The sequence below is a fragment of the Prionailurus viverrinus genome, unplaced genomic scaffold, assembly GCF_022837055.1.
Source record: "Prionailurus viverrinus isolate Anna unplaced genomic scaffold, UM_Priviv_1.0 scaffold_35, whole genome shotgun sequence".
Classification (NCBI taxonomy): domain Eukaryota; kingdom Metazoa; phylum Chordata; class Mammalia; order Carnivora; family Felidae; genus Prionailurus; species Prionailurus viverrinus.
This window is the reverse complement of record NW_025927605.1, coordinates 2,128,629-2,152,581: the sequence shown is the minus strand read 5'-3', so window position 1 is coordinate 2,152,581 and position 23,953 is coordinate 2,128,629. Positions and strand designations below refer to the sequence as shown.

Sequence of the window (23,953 nt, the reverse complement as noted above, 5' to 3'; positions counted from 1 at the left end):
ACTGAGGAAAGAGAGAAAACATACTCCCTGCCCTCAACAAAGACACAATCTAAGGAAATTGGGGATTTGGGTAGCTTGTTAAAAATTGCTGGGTCCCATCCTACAGATTTTTATTCCGTAGTTCTGGGGTGTGGCCTGAAAATTCACAGTTCTACGGTTCTAAGCATCCCAGACTGATGCAGCCGCTTTAGGGACAACACTTTGAGAACCATTGATCCAAACCAAATAAGATGTTCTCTAATAAAGATGAGTATGGATTGGATTGCTGAGGGAGCACAGAAGGAAGAGATTGATTCTGCCTGGGAGAACTCTGGAGTGGCCTTGAAGGATGGATTTGGACAGGGTTTTGCTAGCTACAGTGGAGGAGAATAAAGACACATGGACCCACCTGAGTAAAGACCCCAGGAATCAAAAAGGTTGGATATTTCAGTAGTTGGGGATGGGGGGTGGGGAGGGAGTGGTTATGTGAAGATGTGGAAAAATCAGGAATTTAGGCTGCAAGAAAAGAAAGGTGAGTTTAAACTTCGGTACACAGAGCCAGTGAAGGATTTCAAGCACAAAAATGGGGAATTTAAGAGGTATGTTGAGGGAAGCTCCCCAAAATAAGCTCTATAGATCATATATGGCTCCACTCCAGACTGAAATTGTTATCTCCTAGGTTAGAAATCCATCTTTCATAAGCATAGCAAGCAATTCAGATCCACATAAAAGTTTGAGGAAGAGGGACGCTTGGGTGGCTCAGTCAGTTAAAGCATTTGACTTCAGCTCAGGTCATGATCTGGCGGTTTGTGAGTTCGAGCCCCGCGTCTGGCCTGTGCTGACAGCCCAGAGCCAGCTTCGGGTTCTGTGTCTCCCTTTCTCTCTGCCCCTCCCCTGCTCGTGCTCTGTTTCTCTGTCTCAAAAATAAACATTAAAAAAAAAAAAAAAAAAAGGTTTGAGGAGGAGAAGAAAAAGATCTGAGGCTGGATCATTTAGGGACATTTTCCTTTTCTGGAAAAGGACAGAAAAGATTTAAAAGACAAGGAAAAATTCAGAAGATTTCGTACTAATTTGGGAGAGTGTTTGTGAGAAGAGTCCAAGGCAATTATGAGATTTCCGGCTGTGGTTTCTATTTTCCAAAAGATACACAGCAGAAGAGGCAGCAGCAGGCTGGGAGCAGACCATGAAGGTGGAAATGGACAGGGTGGTGTAGTGTAATAAGAGCACCAGGTCAGGAATGAGAACTTGCTCTTGCATCACCATCTCTGTGACTTTGCTGCTCTAGAGCTGTCCTCTTAGAGGCCAGAGTAGATGATCTCTGGAGGTCCCTTCCAATTCTAAAATGTCATCTTCCGATTTGAAACAAAAGATCTTTTTTTTATTTAAAAAAAAATTGTTTACGTTTATTTCTGAGAGAGAGACAGAACAAGTGGGGGGCGGGGGGAGCGCGGAGAGAGAGATGCAGAATCCAATGTAGGGTCCAGGCTCTGAGCTGTCTGAGCAGAGCCCGATGGGGAGCTGAACCCACCAACCGCGAGATCATGACCTGAGAGGAAATCGGATGCTCAACCGACTGGGCCACCCAGGTGCTCCGAAACAAAATACTGTAATTGAATATAGATATGTAAGTACATAATTATTGTGATAAACCACTGGCATGGGGTGTTGGCTGCAGGGAAAACTGGTCCCTGGAGAGGCTAAGAAGAGAATTGATGAAACCCTGATTTTTCTCATATCTTGCCCAAGACCAATTCTATAGATTCTTCCATGTTCAGAAAAGGAAAAACTGTAAGATGGTTTCCCTTTCTCTTGAACTCCGAAGACAAGTAAAGAACCATCTAAAAACAGTCTTCCAGGGTCACCTCCTGTATCATTAGGTAAAGCTAGGCTACCTAAAAAGCCTAGCACAGAGTAGGTGCTCAGGGATTATCACCATCATCCTTCACCTTCCTCACTGCTTATTCCAGTCGGTAATGTCTGTGACATCACTAGATTCTAAATATTGGGGGTAAGCACCTTTGCCTAACTGATCTTCGTCTCTCCCCCCTTACGCCAAAAATGCACACTAATACAGGGGCGCCTGGGTGGCGCAGTCGGTTAAGCGTCCGACTTCAGCCAGGTCACGATCTCGCGGTCCGTGAGTTCGAGCCCCGCGTCGGGCTCTGGGCTGATGGCTCTGAGTCTGGAGCCTGTTTCCGATTCTGTGTCTCCCTCTCTCTCTGCCCCTCCCCCGTTCATGCTCTGTCTCTCTCTGTCCCAAAAATAAATAAACGTTGAAAAAAAAATTAAAAAAAAAATGCACACTAATACAAGTCCTATTTTTGCTCTCTGACTCTTTCAAGTCATAAAAATCTATTTCAAACTGTGACCCCTTCTAGCGCCAGAAAAAGGAACTGCAACCAAGGGGTGCGGCAGAGCAGTGGAGTCAAAGGTCTGCGCGCTTTAGAGCCTTCCTTGCTCTTCCCACCTACGCGGAAGGAAGGACTTCTTTGCTTCTAGTGGAAGCTACTGATAAAGTTTGATTTGAATAAATGAACGCCCAGGTACTGCTCTGCCCGCCAGAGCTTCTTCCGCCCGTAAAGGAGTTCAAGAGGTGGGGCGAAACTTGCGGGGCGGGACCGGATGTGAGGTCACTCTCCCCGAGGTGAAAGGTTAGCGGAAGTGGACTTTCTTCCTTTCTGCCGTAGGCTCGGGTAGCTGGTGTCGGTGAGTAGAACCTTGGGCGGGATGTTCCAATCCGCTGCCATCCGCGGCCTGGGGGTCGAGATCCGGGGTGGCGCCGGGCGCTTTCCTTTGCCCGGTCTCCGGAGGCTTCGTAGCGGTCTCATCCTGCGATCAGGGGCCTGCGGGCGGCCTGGGCCGAGACGCCAGTGAGCGCAGCCTTGGCTTCTGGGCCCACATCCTCGGCTTGGCAGGTTTCTGAAAGGCCCCTTCTCCTTCCCCTGCAGAGATGGGCAAATTCATGAAACCCGGGAAGGTGGTGCTGGTCCTGGCCGGACGCTACTCCGGACGCAAGGCGGTCATCGTGAAGGTACCGTTCTCGCGAGCCTCTGCGCGCCTACATCCCAGGAACGGGGCTGGTTTCGGAAGGCCTGCAAGCGTGGAAGTCAAGAGCTAGCTTGGGGGCATTGGTCACTGAGCATTGCGGGTGGGAGTGAATGCATCGGGGCTCTTGAGAGAGAAAAATGCAGAATACAAACAGATGTGAGTTACTAAAGAGGCTTTAAAAAATAATAATGCCCGGCGTTTATCGAGCGCTTGCTTGGTATCTGGCGCTGCTTTGCAGGTGGTGTCATGCCCAGTCCTTGAGGTAACCGTAGGGGATTGATTCTTTTCTACTGCTGATGTCTGGAGACGTTAAGTAACTCAACTGAAGTAAAACGTTAAGTGCTGCAGCTGGGATTCTGTAAAAAGGGGAGAAATTGTTTCTAGGCAAAACGATCACTTGGCATATTCTAGCCCTCCGTTCTTTGCCTTCTGCCTACATTTTGTGGCCTCTTGTGAGATTTTGCTAAGCTCTGGCCAACAACTTTTGGTTGTTGTGGGACCACTGGGACACCCTTTGTTTCCCTTCCCTCATCTGTCTGAGACTGGTTTCTGGAGTTAGACCACCAACTAGCCATGTAATTGTAGAAGTTAAGAGATGTTAAGTCCTAAGAACCAGTGCTTGATAGAAAGCAAACACTCCATAAATGCTAATTATTGTTAGTTTTTAATCACTTAGCTCCCACAAGCCTTTCCAGATTCTTGGTGGGAATGAATACGACCCATTACTGTTTGGGCATCTAGCCTAGCACTCAGAATGTCTGCTTTGTGCAGTTTTTCCAGTAGCGGGTCTCAGATTGGGAGTGGGGGTATTCTTTTTATACACGGCCTGCATTTAGCACAGCGCCTCAGTAGGCCCTCGATTACTAACGTGATTCTTGCTTGTTCAGAACATCGATGATGGCACCTCAGACCGTCCCTACAGCCACGCTCTGGTGGCTGGAATTGACCGCTATCCCCGCAAAGTGACAGCTGCCATGGGCAAGAAGAAAATCGCCAAGAGGTCAAAGATCAAGTCTTTCGTGAAAGTTTATAACTACAATCACCTCATGCCTACAAGGTGAGCATATCAAGAATGGTTATGAAAGTGACTTTCTTTTCTCCCCTCTGGCCTGCTGAATAAGGAGACAGCTTTCAACTTTGCAGCCATTCCAGTGTGGGGAAGAGACATTTTCATGTGTGACTTACAAAGTGGTCATGGTTTCAAGTGCTGCCTCTTTTTTTTTTTTTTTTAATGTTGTTTTTGAGAGAGCACAAGTGGGAGAGAGGCAGAGAGAGACAGAATCTGAAGCAGGCTCCAGGCTCTGAGCCATCAGCACAGAGCCTGACGTGGGGCTCGAACCCACAAACTGTGAGATCCTGACCTGAGCGGATGTCAGACACTCGGCCGACTGAGCCACCCAAGCGCCCCCCCCCAGTGTTGCCTCTTTAATTCAGTGTGGAGCTGTGTTCTGTCATTTTCTGTGGTGACTTCCCTGACTGGGCCAAGCAGGATTGAAAAATCTTTTCCAAGCTTGCTCTTGATCTGTCTCCTCACCTGAAAATTCTAGAAGTGTTAGGTAAAGATTGCTGCATTTGTTTGCAATCACGATAAATACAGGCACGGGATCTGGCCTGCTGTCTTCCACTATTCCACTTTCAAGGATAGTTTTTATAGGCTTTCAAAAATTGTTGATAAATAAGGGAAAGCAAACCTCCCCCCAACTGATTCCACTTGGCTCTCAAGCCCCTGAGTTCCTGGCCGTTCACAGTATTGTGTGCCATTCATGCTATCTTGGTGTATAGGTTATAAGGAAATAAAAATATTTGAGAGAGTCCTGAACGATAATTGCCAAAACCCAGCAGTGTGTGTCTTACAGTTTGCTACCGGCGGCTGCATGTTTACTCTTAATGGGCTGTCTTAAAAGGGCATTGCTGTTTCTCAGGTGCTGGGAGACAGACCTTGGTAACTAGTCACCCAGGTTTTGCGTTCTCATAATGAGGCTAACCCTTCCCTGGACACAACTTGAACACCACTAAATAAAATGGCTCCAAATAGGAAGCTGGCCAACCACCATGATTAAAGTGACAATCCTTAGCCAGAAAAATAGTCACTGGAAAGTTGAGAATGAAACGTGAAGTATTTTCATGGCTTGAGTCTTTTTAAATTGGCAATTTCCAAAAAATATCATCAGGACTTTGGCACAGCTTTTGCGGATTGCTCCTGTGGAGACAGACCCTGCCATCCCAAGGTCCCAGACTGTGCGAAGGCCCTGGCCGCATGTGGGCTGATCTTCCCTCCCCGCTGTTGTCCCCAGGTACTCTGTGGATATCCCCTTGGACAAAACTGTTGTCAACAAGGATGTCTTCAGAGACCCTGCTCTTAAACGCAAGGCCCGACGGGAGGCCAAGGTCAAGTTCGAGGAAAGGTAAATAGCTTTGGTAGTGGATGTTGGGAATATGGTATCCATATCCTCCATGAAGGGAATTTAGTTTCACTGTTCTCATTGGTGTCCTTTTCTTTCTGTCTAGGTACAAGACCGGCAAGAACAAATGGTTCTTCCAGAAGCTGCGGTTTTAAGTTTGTTTTGTTTCAGTCATTAAAAATACCAAAAAAAAAAAAAAAATCACTGTCTGCTTGTAGCATGTATTATTAGACTGCTGAAGAACATTCATATGATAAGACGTTGGGTGGTGGGTGAGAGGAGAAGCTGTGGGAAAGTATATAAAATAGCGCTTTTGCGAGATTTGGACTACTTCTGTCCTCCTCCTGATAATCCTTTAATCATCTGACCGCCCTCGGTGGGTAAGGCGTGAGCTGCTGAATGATTTCCCAAAAAACTACTACTGATGTGTAGGTGCAGAGTTGTTTAGCATCCCTGGCTTCAACCTGTTACCTACATAGAGAACCTGGGCCACTCTCCTCCCTCCACCCTCCATTGTGAACACCCACAGGCCCCTCTCAGCAGGCACTGATTACTTTGGATTGAGAGCCACTAATCTGAGGTTCTCTGAACAATGACAGGGTGCTGAAGTCCCACTCTTGAGGGTTAGTAGGTCAGAATTTCAAGCAGGTTGTCCAGTGATCCCTGTGCTGCTGTGATGAGGCCCACACTGGAGAACTGCTCTAGATAGCAGTGGGGACTAATGAAGGCCTGACCTCTAGAGCACCCGTTGTTAGTGAGATTAGAAGAGGTCCTCAAATGGCCTGGCTAGCAGAACAACAAGAAAAGGTGTGGTTCAAGGGTCTTGGGCATGGGTATGTCCCCACAGTTGCAGGAAAGATAATTTGGTCCTTTCATTTGGCATTTTACCTTTCATTGGACCCTAAGTGTTGACTCTGTTTTATTGGCAAAATAGGCTCTCCATTTGAATTGGTTCTGTCACTAGATGGAAAGATTCAAACAGGCACATTTGCCAAGCCTTACACTTGGCACACATCCCCCTGGGATGCAGGGAAAGAGATTGAGAAGGGCTGAGTATAAATTACTCTGGAAATATGGACTAGATAATAGGACACATCGTGCACTGTGTCCTGTGTAGTTTCATTTGATTCTTCACCTTTAAGTAACATCTCTCTTGAGACAGACCCCTCTAAGTAGCTTGCCTGCTCAGTCACAAATGGAACTGAATTTAAGCCTTCTGCCTAAAACTTCCAAGTTCCTTCCACTCAACCTCAAGGCTCAAGTTCCAAGTATTGTTCTAACCAGGTTTAGATACGTGCTTCCTAGCAATAGGACCTCTAAGCAAGTTTCTGCGCTTCTTTGCCTCTGAAGTTTACAAGCTCATCTGTAAAATGGCAAAAATGGAACCAACTTTGTGGGGTTGTTTTAAAGATTAAGTTAATTCATGTAAAGCAGATCCAGTATTGGGCACAGAACAGCTCCCAACAAATGCTGGCTATTAGTACAGCTCTTGTGAATTTGGTGGAAAGGCTTTAACCATCCTGGTTGCCTTTCTCATTCAATTAATCTTAATTTGTGTGTGCCTGGCATCTTTCTGGGTTCCAGGGAAATAACAAAGAACTATTCTACCAAAAGGCTTGTGTTAGAATGAGTGGTAGGTTGGGGCCCACATTCTGTTTGCCTATGTTTATGGGTAGATTCCCCTGAGACCTCCTATCTGGGTGAAGTCAACTTCCGAGACCAGAAAGGCTCCTCCCCGGGGTGGGGAAACCAGCTGGGGGCGTGTGAACACCGAAGGGCAGGGATTTTGGTGAAATGAAAGTGGAAGCAAAGAGCCTGCCGGTTCTACATCAGAAGTGTATTTCAGGTCCGGCTTAGAGGAGACTAAAGCCCATCAAGGTACAAGCAAGAGTTCTGTCGCTGTGGACACTGCCACTTTGTGCCCAGCTCTGAAGCCTCAACTCTTGCCAGCCGGACCCCAGGCCCATGTCCGTGACCCATGATGCCGTAAGTGAGGAGAGTGTTGGGGGGAGGGGCGAGAAGCAGAGGAGCATTTCCCCCGGCTGGAAATCTGCAGGTATCTCCGGGTCTGGTGGCCAAGCCCCTCTCTCTCTGCTCATCTCTTAGACTTGCTGAAGGACTGGGGAGAAATGTGGCGGAGATTACCTCTCCCCTAACCCACTGCCTCAAAGATAGTTCTATAACCTACACCTCAGGAGCTCAAGCATTTCTTGTGTGAATGTGCATTTTTCTGAGAGAGAATCCATAGTTCTTGTTAGATACTCAAAGGGTTTTATGACCCAAAACGTGTAAGACTTGTTCACACCCTTATCTCCTGAGATCTTGCCCAACAAACTTGCCTCCTTATATTTCATCTTAGAGTTGAAATAGATAGTTCCTCACCTTATTGTTGATGTCAGCTGAATCTTAGGCCCTCTTCCAGGTCACAGGGAGACATGTCTCTCCTCTGAGAGCTCACCTTCCCACTGGGTGCTGTGCTCCTCCCTTTCCTGACCTGTGAATGATCCTACTCCTGCTAGACTAAGACTGGTCCCCCGTCCAGCCTGTTCACCATGCCAGCACTGTGCCTGGCATGCACGCGGCCCTCAATAAACAGCGGTTAAATGAATGCATCTCCTCCCCTCTCCAGTTTCTTCCTTTTCCCCCCCTGATACTACCCCATCTGTTATAAATACACAGATGTCTTGCTTGGGAATTTTTCATTTGCCCCTCAAATGTAGTAAGAAAGATCACAGGCTCAGGGCCAGCTGAGCCAGTGGAGCATGAAACTCTTAATCTCAGGGTTGTAAATTCGAGCCCCACGTTGGGTTTAGAGATTACTTTAAAAAAAATCTTTGGGGCGCCTGGGTGGCTCAGTCGGTTAAGCTCCCAACTTTGGCTCAGGTCATGATCTTGCACTCCGTGAGTTCTAGCCCCGCGTCGGGCTCTGTGATGATGGCTCAGAGCCTGGAGCTTGCTTTGGATTCTGTGTCTCCTTCTCTCTCTGCCCCTCCCCCACTTGTGCTCTATCTCCCTCATGGCACAAAAATAAATGTAAAAAAAATTTTTTTTTAATTTAAGCAGATAATCTATAAATCAATATAGTAAAAACTTAGAACACTAGTTGGCACCTCCTAAACGTACAATACGTGTTTGTTATTCTTAATATTATTGCCAACCTTTCAGAACCCCTATTCCCCAAGATTATCTTGATTCACCTCCATTTCACTCCTACCTCTAAAATGGGTGCAGGAGACTTTTTTTATTATGACTTTTTTTTTTTTGTTTATTTTTATTTATTTTGAGAGAGTACGAGTGGGGGAGGAGGGCAGACAGAGAGGGAGAGAGAGAATCCCAAGCAGGCTCCACACTTTCAGAGCAGAGCCCGACCTGGGGCTCGATCTCACAACCATCACTGAAACCAAAAAGAGTCGGACACTTAACCAACTGAACCACCCAGGCGCCCCTATGACTTTTTTTTAATGTCTATTTATTTTTGAGAGAAGGGTGTGAGGGTCAGAGAGACAGGGGGACAGAGGATCTGAAGCAGGCTCCAGGCTCTGAGCTGTCAGCACAGAGCCTAATGTGGGGCTCAAACTCACAGACCTGCAAGATCATGACCTGAGCTGTAGTCGGACACTTAGCCAACTGAGCCACCCAGGAGCCCTTCAGGAAACTTCTTTTTTTTTTTTTTAATGTTTATTTATTTATTTTGAGAGAGAGAGAACAGGGAAGGAACAGAGAGAGGGAGAGAGAATCCCAAACAGGCTTTGCACTGTCAGCACAAAGCCTGACATGGGGTTTGAACTAAAAAACCATGAGATCATGACCTGAGGCGAAATCAAGAGTCAGATGCTTAACTGACTGAGCCACCCAGGTGCCTCTGAAATGAAACTTTTTAAATCAACAGAATAGAGATCACACTCTGTACAGTTTTATTTTGTATTTTGCTTTTTTAGCTTAGTGTATTTCTTCATATTGTTAAATGTTCTTTAATGTCTTCTAATTGCTACATAATATATTTATTAGGCTATTCCTCTATAGTTGGACATGTAGATTTATTTTTGACTTCTTTTGTGTGGGCTTTTTTTTGTTTTTTGGCTTTTTTTTTCTTTTTTTTTTTTTTTTTAATGTAAGCTCTACCCAACCTGGGTCTCAAACTCAAGACCCTGAGATCAAGAGTTGCATGCTCTACTGACTGAGCCAGCTAGACACCTCTCTTTTGGGCTGTTTTTGTTTTTTTCTTTTTTTTACCCTTTTTTTTTTTAATGTGTATTTATTTTTGAGAGATAGAGAGTGTGAATGGGGAGGGGCAGAGAGAAAGGGGGACAGAGGATCCAAAGCAGGCTCTGTGCTGACAGCAGAGAGCCCAGTGCTGGGGCTTGAACTCACAAACAGTGAGATCAAGACCTAAGTCAAAGTTCGACGCTCAACCGACTGAGCCACTCAGGTGCCCCAAAGATTACAGTTTTAAAGCTCTGTCCCTCACAGAGCCCTTCCTTCCTTTTGACTTCTTCCATTACACATGCTGCTCCAACCCAGAGTCATTTCCACCAAGTCCTGTCCCTGACCATATGTGTCTTCAACGGCCTCGAGTTTGACTTACTTTGGCTCATTAATTAACCCTGGCAAACCTCAGGTTCCTCATATAAAATGAGGATTCATAAAATAGGAAAGATTCAACATGGCACTCATCACGTGCCAGGCACCATTGTTCCCAACAAAATTATAGGTGGAAATTGCTATTATGTCCATTTTGCAGATAAGGAAACCAAGGCACAGAGAGTTAAATAACTTGTTCATTGTCTTGCAGTACTAAAAGGAGCTGGATGTAAGCGTTGGAGGTTTGTCTCCAGAGTTCGTGTTCTTAACTGTTATGCCGAGCAGCCTCCCAATACCCTATGATGAACATAAACAGCAGGAGATTTTATCTTATGGGGTGGTTAGGTTGTAAATTTCGCAAGTAAGGCAGAAGAATGTAGGTAGTCAAAATTAACCTTAAATCATTAACTCACCCCTACAGTCTCCAGAATTTACAGTCTCTCAATGAGCTCAATGTAGAATGGATTGCAGTTTTTTTCGGTTAAGCACCAGATGTACATTGGCTTACATTTAGGAGACCATGTTATCATGTCACGCAAACAATAGCATGTATAGTTGAATTCATGTAAGTGACTACAGTCAGCTTGTGTTGTCCTTAAGAGGGTCCTATAAGAGAGAAGTTCCAGTTGGAACTTGGAGACAGGAGGCAGTTCTGTGATACTTAAAATGAGACGGAGTCCAACCGAGCCCAGCACCTGGCAGGCCCCCGATAACCACTTGCCCTCTTCCCTTGCCTGCTGGGTCAGTGGATTCTACCAAATTCTTGACACCCAAGTCTACAACCTTGGCATTGTCTCTCCAGTTTGTCCTCTCTGTCTCCTTAATATAAACACCCACAGAGTCTGGAGGCCTGCTTCCTGAAATGTGCTCACCCGTGCATGCCCATTGCCAGAGGTCCAGCTCAGCTTCTGTCATGTCAGGAGGAATTAGAACCTCAGAGTGTCCCTCCCCAGTTCCCGCTGCTCCAGCTCATCGTGCCATGGCTGCCAAGTTGCTCTCTTAAACACCATGTCCACCACCTCACCCCCCTCAGAAATCTTCACTAGTTCTCCATCCCCTACTTATATTAGATCTGAACTCCCCTGCTCCAATGGTTCTTTTAAAAACTCTATATTTAGGGGCGTGTGGATGGCTCAGTCAGTTTAGTGTCTGTCTCTTGATTTCAGCTCAAGTCATGGTCTCACAGTTCATGGGATCAAGCCCCAAGTGGGCCTCTGCACTGACAGCATGGAGCCTGCTTGGGATTCTCTCCCTCTCTCTCTCTCTCTGCCCCTCCCCTGCTCATGCACCCACACTCTCTCTCGCTCGCTTGCTCAAAATAAACATTAAAAAAAACTCTATAGTGGGGCACCTGGGTGGCTCAGTAAGTTAAGCATCTGACTTCATGGCTCATGGGTTCGAGCCCCACATCACACTCTGTGCTCACAGCTCAGATTCAGATTCTGTGTCACATCAGAGCAAAGCCTGATGTGGGGCTCAAACTTATAAACTGCAAGATCATGACCTGAGCCAAGATCAAGAGTCGGATGCTTAAATGACTGATCCACCCTGGTGCCCTTTTTTAAAGCTATTTTATTTTATGTTATTTTATTTTATTTTATTTTATTTTATCTTTATTTTTAAATTTTGTTTGTTTATTTTATTTAGAGAGTGAGAGATAGCAGAAGTGGGGGAGGGGCAGAGAGAGAGAGAGAGGAAGAGAGAGAATCCCAAGCAGGCTCTGTATTGTCAGTGCGGAGACCAATGTGGAGCTTGAATCCACAAAACCGTGAGGTCATAACTTGAGCCAAAACCCAGAGTGGGACACTTAAACAACTGAGCCACCCAGGTGCCACTAAAAGTTATTTTATCAAATAGCATTGCTAATTACTAGGTTTTCAAACAATTATGTATATTTAGATCAAGATTTAAAGCAGAAGTAAAAAGAGAATGAACTTAGGACTGAATCTAGTTCAAAACATCTTAAAATGAATTTCATTTTTTTTAATTTACTTTTTCATATATTTTTAAATTTTTTTTTCAACGTTTATTTATTTTTGGGACAGAGAGAGACAGAGCATGAACGGGGGAGGGGCAGAGAGAGAGGGAGACACAGAATCTGAAACAGGCTCCAGGCTCTGAGCCATCAGCCCAGAGCCCGACGCGGGGCTCGAACTCACGGACCACGAGATCGTGACCTGGCTGAAGTCGGACGCTTAACCGACTGCGCCACCCAGGCGCCCCTTTTTTCATATATTTTTAAATTGAGTTATCTCTTTCAAATAAAAATTCAGATTTTTATTTCCCTTAAAAATGGGAAGATATGGGGAGGGGCACTTTGGTGGTTCAGTCAGTTGAGTGTCCGACTTCGGCCCAGGTCATGATCTGGTGTTCGTAAGTGCCAGTCCCACATTGGGCTCACTGCACAGAGCCTGCTTCAGATTCTCTGTCCCCCTCTCTCTGCCCCTCTTCTGCTTGTACTCTCCCCCCAAATAAATAAATATATATATTTTTAAACGGGAATATATGGGGCACCTGGCAGCTCAGTTTGTACAGCACATGACTCTTGATCTTGGGGTTATGAGTTCAAGCCCCATGTTGGGCATAGAGCTTACTTTAAAAAAAAAGAAAGAAAGAAAGAAAAAGAAGAAATGGGATACAGGAACCACATTCCCATGTGAGAAAATCTTGGTTGGATGGGGCGCCTGGGTGGCTCAGTCGGTTGAGTGTCTGACTCTTGGTTTCAGCTCAGGTCATGATCTCATGGTTTGTGGGTTTGAGCCCCACATTGGGCTCCACACTGCTTTTGCAGAGCCTGCTTCGGATTTTCTCTCTCTCTTTCTCTCTGCCCTTCCCCCTTCCTGCACATGCTCTTGCTCTCAAAATAAATAAATAACTTAGAAAAGAAAAGAAAATCTTGGTTGGAGCTGAGAAGAAGTTGCCACTTTAGCGGGGACATGCTCTCTCCAGTTTGTGAGTCCCTAGCACTCCCTATGGTCTACACTGGCTCCCTGGACTCACCGATGTCATCTAACTGCCCCTTAAAGACACCTTGTTTGTAGGCATATAAAGAACTAGGTACCTTTCTCACTACTCATAAACCAGCATTATTTGGTCAAGCCCTAGTTTTTGTCTGTTTAAAATAGAGTGAACTCACACTGAATAATTCAATGCCCTCTGTAATATATTTCCATTCTGTCATTAATTCACTTCATTCATTCATTCATTCATTCAACACACATTTACTGAATGCCTGTTTTGTGCCAGAAACTCTGCTGAACACTGGGGATACAGAGATGACTAGGACAGAGTCCCGCCTTCCCCAGTGAGCTCACACTTCTCTGAGCTGACCTTATTTATCAGGCTTCCCAACCACAGAGTGAACTCTGCCAGCTAACATCTACTTCATCCCGCAAACAAAGGTGCATTTATTCGTATCCCTGGTGTCATTCCCCTGCCCATGTTGTCACTCTCTGTCTCTGGACTTGCTCCAAATCACACCCAGCCTGAAAAGCTGCTTGCTGCAGTGGAAAGAATGGCAGTCAAGGGACAAGCTAGGAGATGTGGGGTAAATTGTTCCCCCACTCTGGGCTTGATTTCTTCACTGTAAAGCACAGATTAGCAGTCTGGAGTCAGACTGCATAGGGCTGAATGACTTCAAGCAAGTCACTTAGCCTCTCTGAGCTTCAGTTTCCTCATCTATAAAATAAGGATAAGAGGGAATTTATTTCACAGGGTTGTTTCAAGAATTGAGCCATATAAAAGCCATAAAACGCTTAGCACAGGGTGCCTGCATGGCTCAATTGGTTGAGCATCTGACTGTTGATTTCGGCTCAGGTCATGATCCCAGGGTCATAGGATCGAGCTCCGCATTGGGCTCTATGCTGAGCATGAGGCCTGCTTGAGATTTCTCTCTCTCTTCCCACTCCTGCGTGCTCTCAAAAAAATTTTTTTTAATTAAAGCTTAGCATAGTGCCTGACATATAGTAAGTGCTCAATAAACATTAGCTGGGGCACCTGGGGTGGCTCAGTCGGTTGAGCATCCAACTCCAGCTCCAGTAATGATCTCACAGTTTGTGAGCTCGAGCCTCATGTCAGACTTTGCACTGACAGTGTGGAGCCTGCTTTGGATTCTCTCTCTCTCTCTGTCTCTCTCTCCCCCTCCCCCGTTCATGTGTGCATGCATGTGCATGCAAGCTCGCTCTCTCAAAAACAAATGAACATTAAAAAAAAAAAGTTAGTGAATACTCTGACATTTTGCCACTCTAAGCCCCCACTCCTCCCAGAGGCCTCCCTAGTTATGTTAAGCCCTATGGGACTGTCCCTCCTCCATACTCCTGATGTCCTCCACAATCTGTCATGTGAGGGTACACTGTCTTGGGTGGTGTTTTGTACAGACCTGAGGGCTAGCCTCTTCTCCCCCCTTGCCCTGTGTCAGTGCCCAGCACCGCACAGCAGGAGCTCGGTGTCTGTTAAATGCAAGCTGTCCTGTAACAACGCAGCTATGGCTGCTGCAAGGGCTCCTCCGCTTGTCCCCCTCCCCCAGCTGAGATGAGGCCAACCAAATCCTGAGGAGAGTGGGCCAGGGCCAACCCCGGGACAGGGGAAAGGGGTTGGGCTGTTCCGGAGCTGAGCATCAGCTCTGCCGTGGGAGAGTCCAGGATCGGGTCCCTTTCCCCTGGGCTCATTCTCTGGGAAGGCAGATGGAAGTCTGGTCGTCTCCCCCACCCCAATAGGCTCTCCATGCCCTTCGGGAGGAGCAGGCCAGACTAAAGAGGAGGCTGCAGCAGCTGCAGCAGCGGAGGAGGGAATTTGGGGACTTCCCTCACCACGACCAGGTAAGCTGGGAGAGGGGTGTGGTGTGGTAGAAAGAACCAGTTTCTCTCCTGGCTCTGCCACTTCCTCACTGCATGACCTCCAGTATGGCACTTGAACTCTCTGGATCTGTTTTCTCATCTGTGACGCTGAGCTACCAATCTTGCAGGCTTGTGAGGACAAAGTAACATCTTGTGTGGAAAGTGCTCCTACGGGCTTGACCTACCTTCATCCACCCTTTTATCCAGCTCTCCTTTCAATAAGTGTGCTCATTCCCGGCCTCAATTCCATGGAACACTTTCCTTCTAGGGGTGGTGGGGCCTCTCCCACCCTTGAAGGCTGCATCAGCCTCCCCTCCCCCACCTCCAGGTCCCATTCCCGGTGCCCTTGGTCCCCCTGGTGTTCCGAGGACACACTCAGCAGGGCACAGAAGGGTCCAAGCCTTTGGTTTCCAAACTACGGATCTGCTACCCTCTGCCTGGAGGCTCTGCTCTGGTCACCTTCGACGATCCCAAGGGTGAGCTCTCACAGAGGCCCTGGGAGGGAGGCTGGGAGGCTTCCAGTACTGACCCTGCTTCCCCGACCCAGTGGCCGAGAGGGTGTTGCAACAAAAGGAGCATAAGATCGACATCGACGAGTGCCGGCTGCGGGTGCAAGTCCAGTCCTTGGAGCTGCCCGTGGTGACCACCATCCAGGTGATAGGACTGCAGCGTCCTGGGACATGCAGTGGGTGCCATGCACTTGGGGACAGGGGATGAGTGGGGCTGTACCTCTCCCTCCTGTCTGTCCCTAGGTGTCCACACAGATAAGCAGGAGGAGTGTGCTGGTCAGTGGGTTTCCTGCAGGGCTCAGGCTGAGTGAGGAGGAGCTGCTGGACAAGCTGGAGATCTTCTTTGGCAAGTCCAGGAATGGGGGTGGCGATGTGGAGAGTCGGAAGCTGCTGCAAAGTGGGGTCGTGCTGAGTTTCACTAAGGATGCAGGTAAGGGTCTTGCCGACAAGATTGGGGCCGATGCATCCGGCCACAGGGGAGAAAAGCCCTGATGCTAGAGGTCCATTCCTCTCTGTCCCCACAGTGGCCCAGCACCTGTGCCAGGCTGGCCAGTTTACAGTGCCACTGGGCACGAAAAGCTTCCCTTTGAGAATCTCTCCCTTCCTAAGTGGGGAGATCCAGAAGGCTGAGGTAAGTGGGAAGGTGAATTGGTGGCTGGGCCAGGAACCTGTCTGCCTGGCAGAAACTTGCCCAAGAAAGGATCAGAGTCCCCAGACTCCACTGCCCTCCCCATTGCCAGTCCAGCCTCTCAGGCCTCCCGGCCCTTCCCAGACCCCCAGGGGCACTGCCTGCCCCCAGTCCCTGACTCTCATGAACCAGGCCCATCTCCTGGCTCCTTTTCCAGATCGTGTTCCGGCCAGTGCCCCAGTCAGTGCTGGTGCTCAACATTCCTGACATCCTGGATGGCCCGGAGCTTCAGGACATCCTGGAGATCCACTTCCAGAAGCCCTCCCGTGGAGGTGGGGAGGTGGAGGCCCTAACAGTTGTGCCCCCAGGACAGTGGGGCCTGGCGGTCTTCACCACCACGTCAGGCTAACAGCCTGCCCTTCTCATCCCCTCCCCCGCACCCCTGCCAAGCCTCTCAAACCAGGCTGGATTTGGGCGCACAGGTGCAAGAGATCGTGCTGGTCAACAGCGGCAGGGATTATGGCTTATGAAATGCTGCCCAAGAACAATAAAAGTGGCGTGACCCTCTTCTCATTTCATTTCCTGAAAGGAAACTTGATGTGAGCACAGAAGGAGGAACCCTCACCTTCCAGGAGCCCACCTTCCCCTCCACTCGCGGAGGCAACATCCAGGACCCAGGGTTTGGCTTTTTATTGACACAACACAAAGGCAGCTTCGGTAACAGTAACGGGGTGGGGTACACAAAAGCAGAAATCGCCCTTCACACATTTAGGCCTCATTTAGACACTGAAGAGGCTGAGCCCCTCCCCCCACCTCCCATTGGCAATAGCTGGGCAGTAACCCTCCCTAATTCCGTATCAGAGAGCAGAGGGAGTTGTACCCCTGCGCCAGGAAGTCCCCACTTTGGTTCCGGTGGCTCAGGTCCTAACCACCCCCCTCCTTATTCCCCTGTTCCATCTCCCCACCCATGTAAACAAAGTTTGGGGCTGAGTTTGAAAAGCTGCCCTCCTGCTCTGAGAAGGCAGTGGGCCTCCCTTGACTACACAAGAAATGTGCTTCGATTTTTACTTTGGTCCCAGAACAAGAAACAGATGGCATTGCCTCTCAGAGCTCTGGCTGGTAAATGCCACACTTATCTGCAAGGCTGAGAACGCCACCCTGCCTTTTTCTCCTCAACCACCCAGAGAGAAATGACAGCCCCAGAGATGGGACACGGCACAGACCCCAGGAGGCTAGGGGCTGCCCCCCGCCCCCACTGGCACACACACAGATTTTTGGCAGTGTTGTGGGACAGCAAAAGCCCACCTCCACCAGAACGAGGAAGGCACTGGGGAGTTCAGGGGTGGAGGAGGAGGTGTGAGACAGGGACCCCCCACCCACCCACACACGCAAGCACAGGTTTTCCGTTGCTAAGGCACTGAGAACAAATCCACTAGAACTCAGTGAAGGATGGGGAGGAGGGGGGGGCTCTGTGTCCCTCCCACAGAGTTGTGACCTAGGGAAGCAGGTCAGATTCCCACCCTTGTTGTAAGAGGCAACCTTGGTTAAGAGTGGCAGAAAACCTGGAGGTGGAAGAAACCCAGCTGTGCTCAAGGAGACGGGGACCAGAGGACAAGGCCATGCAACGAGGCAACAGAGTTCAGAGGTGGGCGCCAGTTGGCCTGGGCTGAAGGGACAGGAGGGCGAGACAGGGACATGCTGGATTCACACAAATTGGCCCCATATCCTGAGCTGACATTTTGATTCTTTGGGGAGGGGAGTGTGGGGCAGGGGCAGGAGGGGAGATGAGGCAGAGGTGGAAGCACACAGAACTGGACGGAAAAGGACTGGCTAACCTTGGCACAAAAGCAGCACAGCAGGCCCAGGGAAAGGGTGGGGGCAGGAAGCAGCCGGCCTCCCTCTGACCCTCCCTGTCCCCTTGGCAGGGCCCAGACATCCAAGTGGTCACTTCCCAACCTCTTCGGAGGGCAGGAAGGGGGGAGGGGGCCCTGCCTAAGGAGAAAGAACAGGGCAGGGGAGAGGTCATCACCACGGAGACCTTCGGGGGCGAGTGGGCAGAGCATTATGAGGAGGATGAAATGTAGGAGAGTCTGGTGACCAACACAACGTGGCTCCCTAGCTTCTCTCTTCCCAGGTCCCGAGGGTCTGCCAGCCCCGGCCCTAGTTCTCCTTCTCTGGTCCAGGCACCAGGAGGACTTTGCCCACATTCTTCTTCTCCTGCATCTGCCTCATGGCATCCGCCACCTGGAGAGGAAGACAAGACCCGGTGCCATCCGGCCCCTCTAGAGAGCCAGCCTAAAGGGGTCAGCCCTCCTCTTCCCAGGAATCCTACCCCTGGGAGCCCAGCCTGCAGGGGCCCTCCTCCGGCCCTCCCTGCACAGCCATCACACTCACCTTCTCAAAGGGCCACACGGAGTCAATGTGGGGTTTGATGCGGCCTTGGTTGTACAGAGCCAGGAGGCGGGCCACCACACCACTGACTAGCTCCACCTCACCCTCCAGGTAGCCCAAGTGGAAGCCACACACAGCGCGGTTGGTCGGCAGCAGCTGCAGCGCAGTCACACTGAACTGGTTCCACCATGTGCGCGCCAGGGCCATCAGGTTCCGCTTGGGGCCCGTCAGCAGGTTGGCCATTCCTGAGGGATGAGGAGACGCAGCCCGTGAATCCAGGTGCTGGGCACATCCCTGTCCCAATCCATGCTCATCCACCCCCTCTGGGCCTCTTACAATCATCCACAGCAGTGCCAGGGAGTGACAGGATAATCCCCCACCTGCTGGCTGCCAGGCCCAAATGGACTCTAGCTGACTCAAAAATTGCCTGAATCTTTATTCACTTGTTGATTTTGTGTGTGTGAAATAGTTTTTCTTTCTTTCGTTTTTTAATGTATTTTTGAGAAAGACAAAAAGAGTGTGAGTGGGGGAGGGGCAGAGAGAGAGGGAGACACAGAATCCGAAGCAGGCTCCGGGCTCTGAGCTGTCAGCACCGAGCCTAATGTGGGGCTCGAACTCATGAGCTGTGAGATCGTGACCTGAGCCGAAGTCAGATGCTTAACCAACTAAGCCACCCAGGTGCCCCATGTGTGAAATCGTTTTGCAAATGAAAATGCAGCCTGACCAAGAAACCCAGGAAGGCAGGACAAAGGAAAGCAGGCTGATTGATTTTGCATCTGGAAAAATCCCCAAACGGGAGCACAGAGAGAACACAGAATGCACTGTGACTCACAGGAACAGTAGTGAAAGAGAATGAGAGTAGCTGCCCCCCACCAGAGGTAGCAATCTGAATGCATCACCCAGGCCAGTCCTAACCCGATGCTCCCTCGAGCACTGGAGTCCCTGGGCCCCTGCATCCTACCCTTCAGACCCACCCTGCTTCCCCCCTCCATCCCCAGCCTACTAACTCACCATAGATGACCACTTTGCCCATGGGTTTGAGGAGGTTGTAGCCCTTGGCAGTATCTGACCCACCCAGAGGGTCCATGACGATATCCACTCCTGTCACAGAGTAGGGGGGCCCAGAGGCAGCATTAGGATCCACAGACCTGGAGTGTCCCATCCCTGTCCTGTGCCATCCTGCCCCTGCCCATACCCATACCCCGATCCCACCTTTGGGGGAGACCTTCTTGATCTCATCCACATAGTCAGTCGTATGGTAGTCGATGGGGTGTGTGACCCCGTTCTCCTTCAGCACCTCGTGCTTGCTGGCCGAAGCCGTTCCGAACACCGTCACATTCTCCACTGTGCGACACAGCTGCACGGCGGCCATACCCACACCCCCTGCAGCAAGACACTTTCATAAGGAGGGGATGTGGAGTCACCCTGCCACCACTCGCCATTCTTGCCTCTCAAGGACTCCGTTCATCACCTTCATTTTGCCTGGGCCCATTTTGAGGCTTTCTCTCCTCATAACCATGTCCAATTTCCATGATTGAGAATTGGGGGGAAGGGTAGCTGGCAAAGGAGGGGGTGCCGGGTGAGGGCACGTTGCTATGGATAGCACACCAGGCTGGACCTGGTGCCTGAATGTTACCACGGCAACAATACTGCAGAGGCCTCTGGGAGCCATAGGCCGAGGCAGCCTGGTGTTGCCATGACAACCGTCCAGACAGGCTGCAGGGAAGGGGCCCAAAGGAAATCAGGGTGGGGTAAGGAGGGGGGCATAAAGGGAGGGGGCCTGTCACCTGCAGCCATGTGTACCAAGACGCTGTGGCCAGGCCGTAGGTTGCCGAAGTCAAAGAGGACCATGTAGGCTGTGATGTAATTGACCAGCAAGGCAGCGGCTTCCTCAAAGGTCATGGCCTCAGGCATCTGGAAGGTCTGGGCTGAGGGCACAGTCACCTCCTCCTGCCACATGCCTGACCGGATCAACACCATCACCCGGTCCCCCACCTTGAAGAATGGAAGAAGAGCAGCATTCAGTCCCTTGCTCATTCACCCATTGGTGATTTATCACCTGCTATGTACAAGGCCCTCTTCCTGGCAATGAAGTAGAGATAGAAGCAGTCACAGTAGTCATAGTAATAGTAATAATAATAATACCATCAAAAACAATACTAACTTACCTTTACTGAGTGCTTACTAAGGGCCAGGTCCTATTATAAGTGCTGTAGGTCTATTATAATTTTTTTAATGTTTATTTTAGAGAGAGAAATCGAATGTGAGTGGGGGAGGGGCACTGAGAGAGGGAGACATAAAATATGAAGCAGGCTCCAGGCTCTGAGCTGTCAGCACAGAGCCTGATGTGAGGCTCAAACTCGTGAACCATGAGATCATGACCTGAGCCAAACTTGGACACTTAATGGACTGAGCCACCCAGGTGCCCCTAAGTGCTATAAGTCTATTATATATAAACGCTCAATTAATCCTTACCCGCTCTTTGAGGTAGAGACTATCCTTATCTCTACTTTACAGATCTTATACTTCAGTATTGTGTAAGATCCCTGAATGCCACAAGCTTACAGTTAGGGCAGCATGAAGTATTGTTAAAGAGATCAAACTGTTTCGGTTAAAGAAAGATGGGCTCTGCTGTTTACTGAACAGTGTGACCTTGGGCAAATAAGAACTATTTAACCTTTTTGAGCCCCAGTTTTCCTGTCTGTAAAATAGGGTAGTTATGATGAGTAAGTGGCAAAAAAATCATTTGGTAATTTTTAGCCCGGTGTCTGGAAGCAGTTCGTAGTATTAAATAATAAGAATGATAAAGTGCCACTAAAGATCTCTGAGCAGCTAGGGCTGGGTGCAATCACCTCCTGAGCCAGTACTGGGGGCCCAGAAAACACCTTCACCCAGAGTCAGGGGGAGTGGTGATGGGCAAGGACAGCTACACAACCCTATCCACCAGGAAGAAGCATTTTTCCCCCACTCTCTCAGCCACCTGCACAAGAGCCTCATTACAGGAGGGAAAGGGGGCAAAGAAAGCAGAATCTTTCCCTCCAGCTTAGCATCTGGAGTCAAGAGAAGAGCAGAGGAAAGGTGGCAATCTCAGGAGAAAGGAAGGCCTCTCCTCACTCTCTGAAGCCCATGGAGAGGGAAGTGTGAGTGCTATTCCAGGACAATCCGAGTCTGTCTTTGTCTCTGCCAGGAATGATGGAAATTCTGTATATTAAGGAGACTTGGGATGCATGGGAAGAGGGGATGGGACTCCCACACACACCCTTTTTCATGTCCCCACACTCCATTGACAAAGAGGATGCAGGTTGGGATCTTTCCTTGCAAGCACTGGCCTGAGATGAGGTCTGGGGAATGGAAACATCCCACCCTAGGACCTCAGGACCAATAGACTCGGAAATGGCCCAGGAGTGCTGGAAAGTGCAGTGTGGTCAGCCTGGGTCGTGACCAGTCCGGACCCGTCATGATCTGACTCAGGACAAGGCTCACTTATCCAGGCTAATACCCACCCCTCGCCCATCACAGGGCAGAGCCATGAACCTCTCCCCAGTCCAGACATCAGGAGGGAGGGAGGGCTCTCCCCACAGAATCCAGCCTCTTACATCAGGTTCTTGCCCTGGACAGGATATCCTGTATTTACTAAGCGGAAAGTGTGGGGAGGGAGGTTAGGTGGGTGGCCTTCAAACATGAACTACAACTCCCCCCCGCCCCAACACACACACACAATTCCTTAATATCTTCTCAAGAATTACTAAGAAGTCAGTGGAAAGGGTGGGGCCAGAGCTAAATTGAGGGAGAAGTCCTTTAAGGAGGAGATGTTTGCATACACAATAAATCCAAGAATTCCAGCTCTGGGATCTGGGATTAGCAGGTCGAAGAGGATGGCTGCGTCTGAGGGGCCTGTCTTGCAGGGGGCTGATTTAAAATGAAACCCCCCAACAAACGACGTGAAAAGGCTTCACCCCAAGTCTCTCAAAAAGTTGCTCATTTGGAACTCTCTCTCTGGTGTCCGGGTTTGTGGCCAAGATTAATGATAAACAAAAAGAGAAACAGACCGGCAGAGCTGGGCCAACCTGCTCCCGGTACCACACCCCCCACCACCACCCAGTCCAAATGGACACCGCTGGGGTTTCCGAGGTGAGGGTCCTCCTCGAGGAAGGCGAAGGGGTGTCCTCTGTCCTCCCTCCGACGTTCCCAAGGGTAGCCTAGGGTCGTGACCCTCTGGCTGAGTCACTGGAGGAGGAGATATTGAAGTCACGGGATACAGAGAGCCTAAGACAATGATCCAGAGACCAGATCTCGTCCCGCCAACCCCAAGAGCAGAGGGGCAGCGTGGGGCCGGCGGGAGGGCGAGTGGCAAGCTCCCTCTCCTCCATGATGGGCGTGCCTCATCTCTTTGGCCGTGCTCTGGGAGGGGCCTCCTCACACCCCCACAGACCACGGGGCTGCATGTGACTGGGGCTCTGGCAGGGTCATGCGTCCCCGCCCAACCCTGACAACATAGCTCCTTAAGCTCCCTCGGGGAAAGAGGCGCTAATCGGTACTCAGGGTCACACACCACAAGTACCCAGGCAGTGTTTGGTGGGCCAGGGTACAGGTGTGGTTTTAAGCGGGGGGGAGGGGGGCGAAGAGGGGGTGGTGGCAAGGTCATTGTGCGCATGCGCGTGGGTGCCTTATTGTGTTCCCCCCCCACCCCACCCCAATACACAGCCACGGCCGCCGCTTCTGGGCGGTGGCCGCAATTGAAATGGTTGAGGAGGGGGCGATAACTCCATCTTCACTCCCTACCCCCCAATATCCACCCAGTTCTCCAGGGCCGTCGGAACACAGGCTCCCTTCCTAAGCCTTCCATGCCCTTCTATCTGAATCAGTGCCAGTTTCCTCCGCCCTGCCACACCCCCGGCCCCCGCCCACTCGAGCTCCACTGCCTCAAGGCCTGGGCAGCCTCTCCCTGCCCTGCCGTGGCCCGCTCACCTTGCGGTCGTTGACTCCCTCGCCCACTGCGACCACGACGCCGGCGCCCTCCATGCCCGGAGTGAGGGGCAGCGGCGGCAGCCTGTCGTACAGCCCCTGCCGGGCCATAAGGTCGGCAAAGTTGAGCCCGCAAGCCCGGACGCGCAGCGTCACCTGGCCGGGGCCGGGGGCCGGAGGCACGGCCGGCCGGCTCTGCAGCTTCACCTTGTCGTAGCCGCCGAAACCCGTGAGCACCAGGCAGCGGAGCTGCGGCGGCGACGCGGCGGCGGCCCCCTCGGAAGCCGCGGGTGGCTGGGCGTCGCCAGCTGCCTCAGCTTTCGGGGGCTGAGAAGAGGCGTCTTCTCCGGCCCCTGCTTCGGCCGCCGCCACCACGGTGGCCGCCTCGGCTACCTCTCTCTCCGCGGACATGTCTGGGACTCCCGACGTGCGCGCAGCTGGACAGAGGGTGCACAGCTGGGGAGGGCGGGGCGCGCGTCGGGAGAAGCTGCGGCGGTGGACTCCGAGCGGGAGGGGAGGGGCGCCGGGCCGGGGGCGGGGCCTCGCACTCCGACTTAAAGGGCCACAGCGCCGGTGTTGCAGGAGCGCGAAAAGTGAAGACCTGGAACATCTGGA

General features: G+C 50.3%; 3 protein-coding genes across 7 annotated transcripts; 2 read left to right on the top strand and 1 right to left on the bottom strand.

Moving 5' to 3' along the window:
- The first annotated feature begins 2,609 nt into the window (after positions 1-2,609).
- On the top strand, positions 2,610-5,634 carry RPL27 (ribosomal protein L27). Its single transcript, XM_047846073.1, has 5 exons — positions 2,610-2,685; positions 2,928-3,010; positions 3,915-4,084; positions 5,322-5,432; positions 5,536-5,634. The coding sequence occupies exons 2-5, from the start codon at positions 2,930-2,932 to the stop codon at positions 5,582-5,584; spliced, it is 411 nt and encodes a 136-aa protein (XP_047702029.1). The 5' UTR covers positions 2,610-2,685; positions 2,928-2,929; the 3' UTR covers positions 5,585-5,634.
- Positions 5,635-7,173: 1,539 nt separating this feature from the next.
- IFI35 (interferon induced protein 35) lies at positions 7,174-18,811 on the top strand. Of its 5 annotated transcripts, XM_047845861.1 has the most exons (10): positions 7,174-7,415; positions 14,726-14,827; positions 15,174-15,321; positions 15,393-15,499; positions 15,598-15,784; positions 15,879-15,985; positions 16,200-16,314; positions 16,572-17,627; positions 18,117-18,285; positions 18,485-18,811. In XM_047845861.1, the coding sequence occupies exons 1-8, from the start codon at positions 7,395-7,397 to the stop codon at positions 16,583-16,585; spliced, it is 801 nt and encodes a 266-aa protein (XP_047701817.1). In that variant the 5' UTR covers positions 7,174-7,394; the 3' UTR covers positions 16,586-17,627; positions 18,117-18,285; positions 18,485-18,811. The 5 variants fall into 5 exon arrangements, with proteins under 5 accessions (XP_047701817.1, XP_047701819.1, XP_047701818.1 ...); XM_047845863.1 differs by lacking the exon at positions 18,117-18,285; XM_047845862.1 differs by having other exon boundaries at positions 16,572-18,285.
- Positions 16,658-23,886, bottom strand: VAT1 (vesicle amine transport 1). The gene is made up of 6 exons (XM_047845859.1): positions 23,342-23,886; positions 20,161-20,368; positions 19,586-19,756; positions 19,385-19,474; positions 18,377-18,618; positions 16,658-18,226 (listed from the first exon to the last, which is right to left on the bottom strand). Exons 1-6 carry the CDS (start codon positions 23,747-23,749, stop codon positions 18,143-18,145), a joined length of 1,203 nt encoding a protein of 400 aa, XP_047701815.1. The 5' UTR covers positions 23,750-23,886; the 3' UTR covers positions 16,658-18,142.
- Positions 23,887-23,953: the final 67 nt, after the last annotated feature.

Bases quoted from the DNA above. Each gene is read 5' to 3' on its own strand.
- RPL27 (XM_047846073.1), top strand. From the start codon at position 2,930: ATGGGCAAATTCATGAAACCCGGGAAGGTGGTGCTGGTCCTGGCCGGA. The intron at 4,085-5,321 runs GTGAGCATATCA...TGTTGTCCCCAG, and splicing joins AATCACCTCATGCCTACAAG to GTACTCTGTGGATATCCCCT. The intron at 5,433-5,535 runs GTAAATAGCTTT...CTTTCTGTCTAG, and splicing joins AAGGTCAAGTTCGAGGAAAG to GTACAAGACCGGCAAGAACA.
- IFI35 (XM_047845860.1), top strand. From the start codon at position 7,395: ATGTCCGTGACCCATGATGCC. The intron at 15,322-15,392 runs GTGAGCTCTCAC...TCCCCGACCCAG, and splicing joins CACCTTCGACGATCCCAAGG to TGGCCGAGAGGGTGTTGCAA. The intron at 15,986-16,199 runs GTAAGTGGGAAG...CTCCTTTTCCAG, and splicing joins GGGAGATCCAGAAGGCTGAG to ATCGTGTTCCGGCCAGTGCC.
- VAT1 (XM_047845859.1), bottom strand. From the start codon at position 23,749: ATGTCCGCGGAGAGAGAGGTAGCCGAGGCGGCCACCGTGGTGGCGGCG. The intron at 19,757-20,160 runs GTGACAGGCCCC...GTCTTGCTGCAG, and splicing joins CTTGGTACACATGGCTGCAG to GGGGTGTGGGTATGGCCGCC. The intron at 19,475-19,585 runs GTGGGATCGGGG...ACTCTGTGACAG, and splicing joins CAAGAAGGTCTCCCCCAAAG to GAGTGGATATCGTCATGGAC.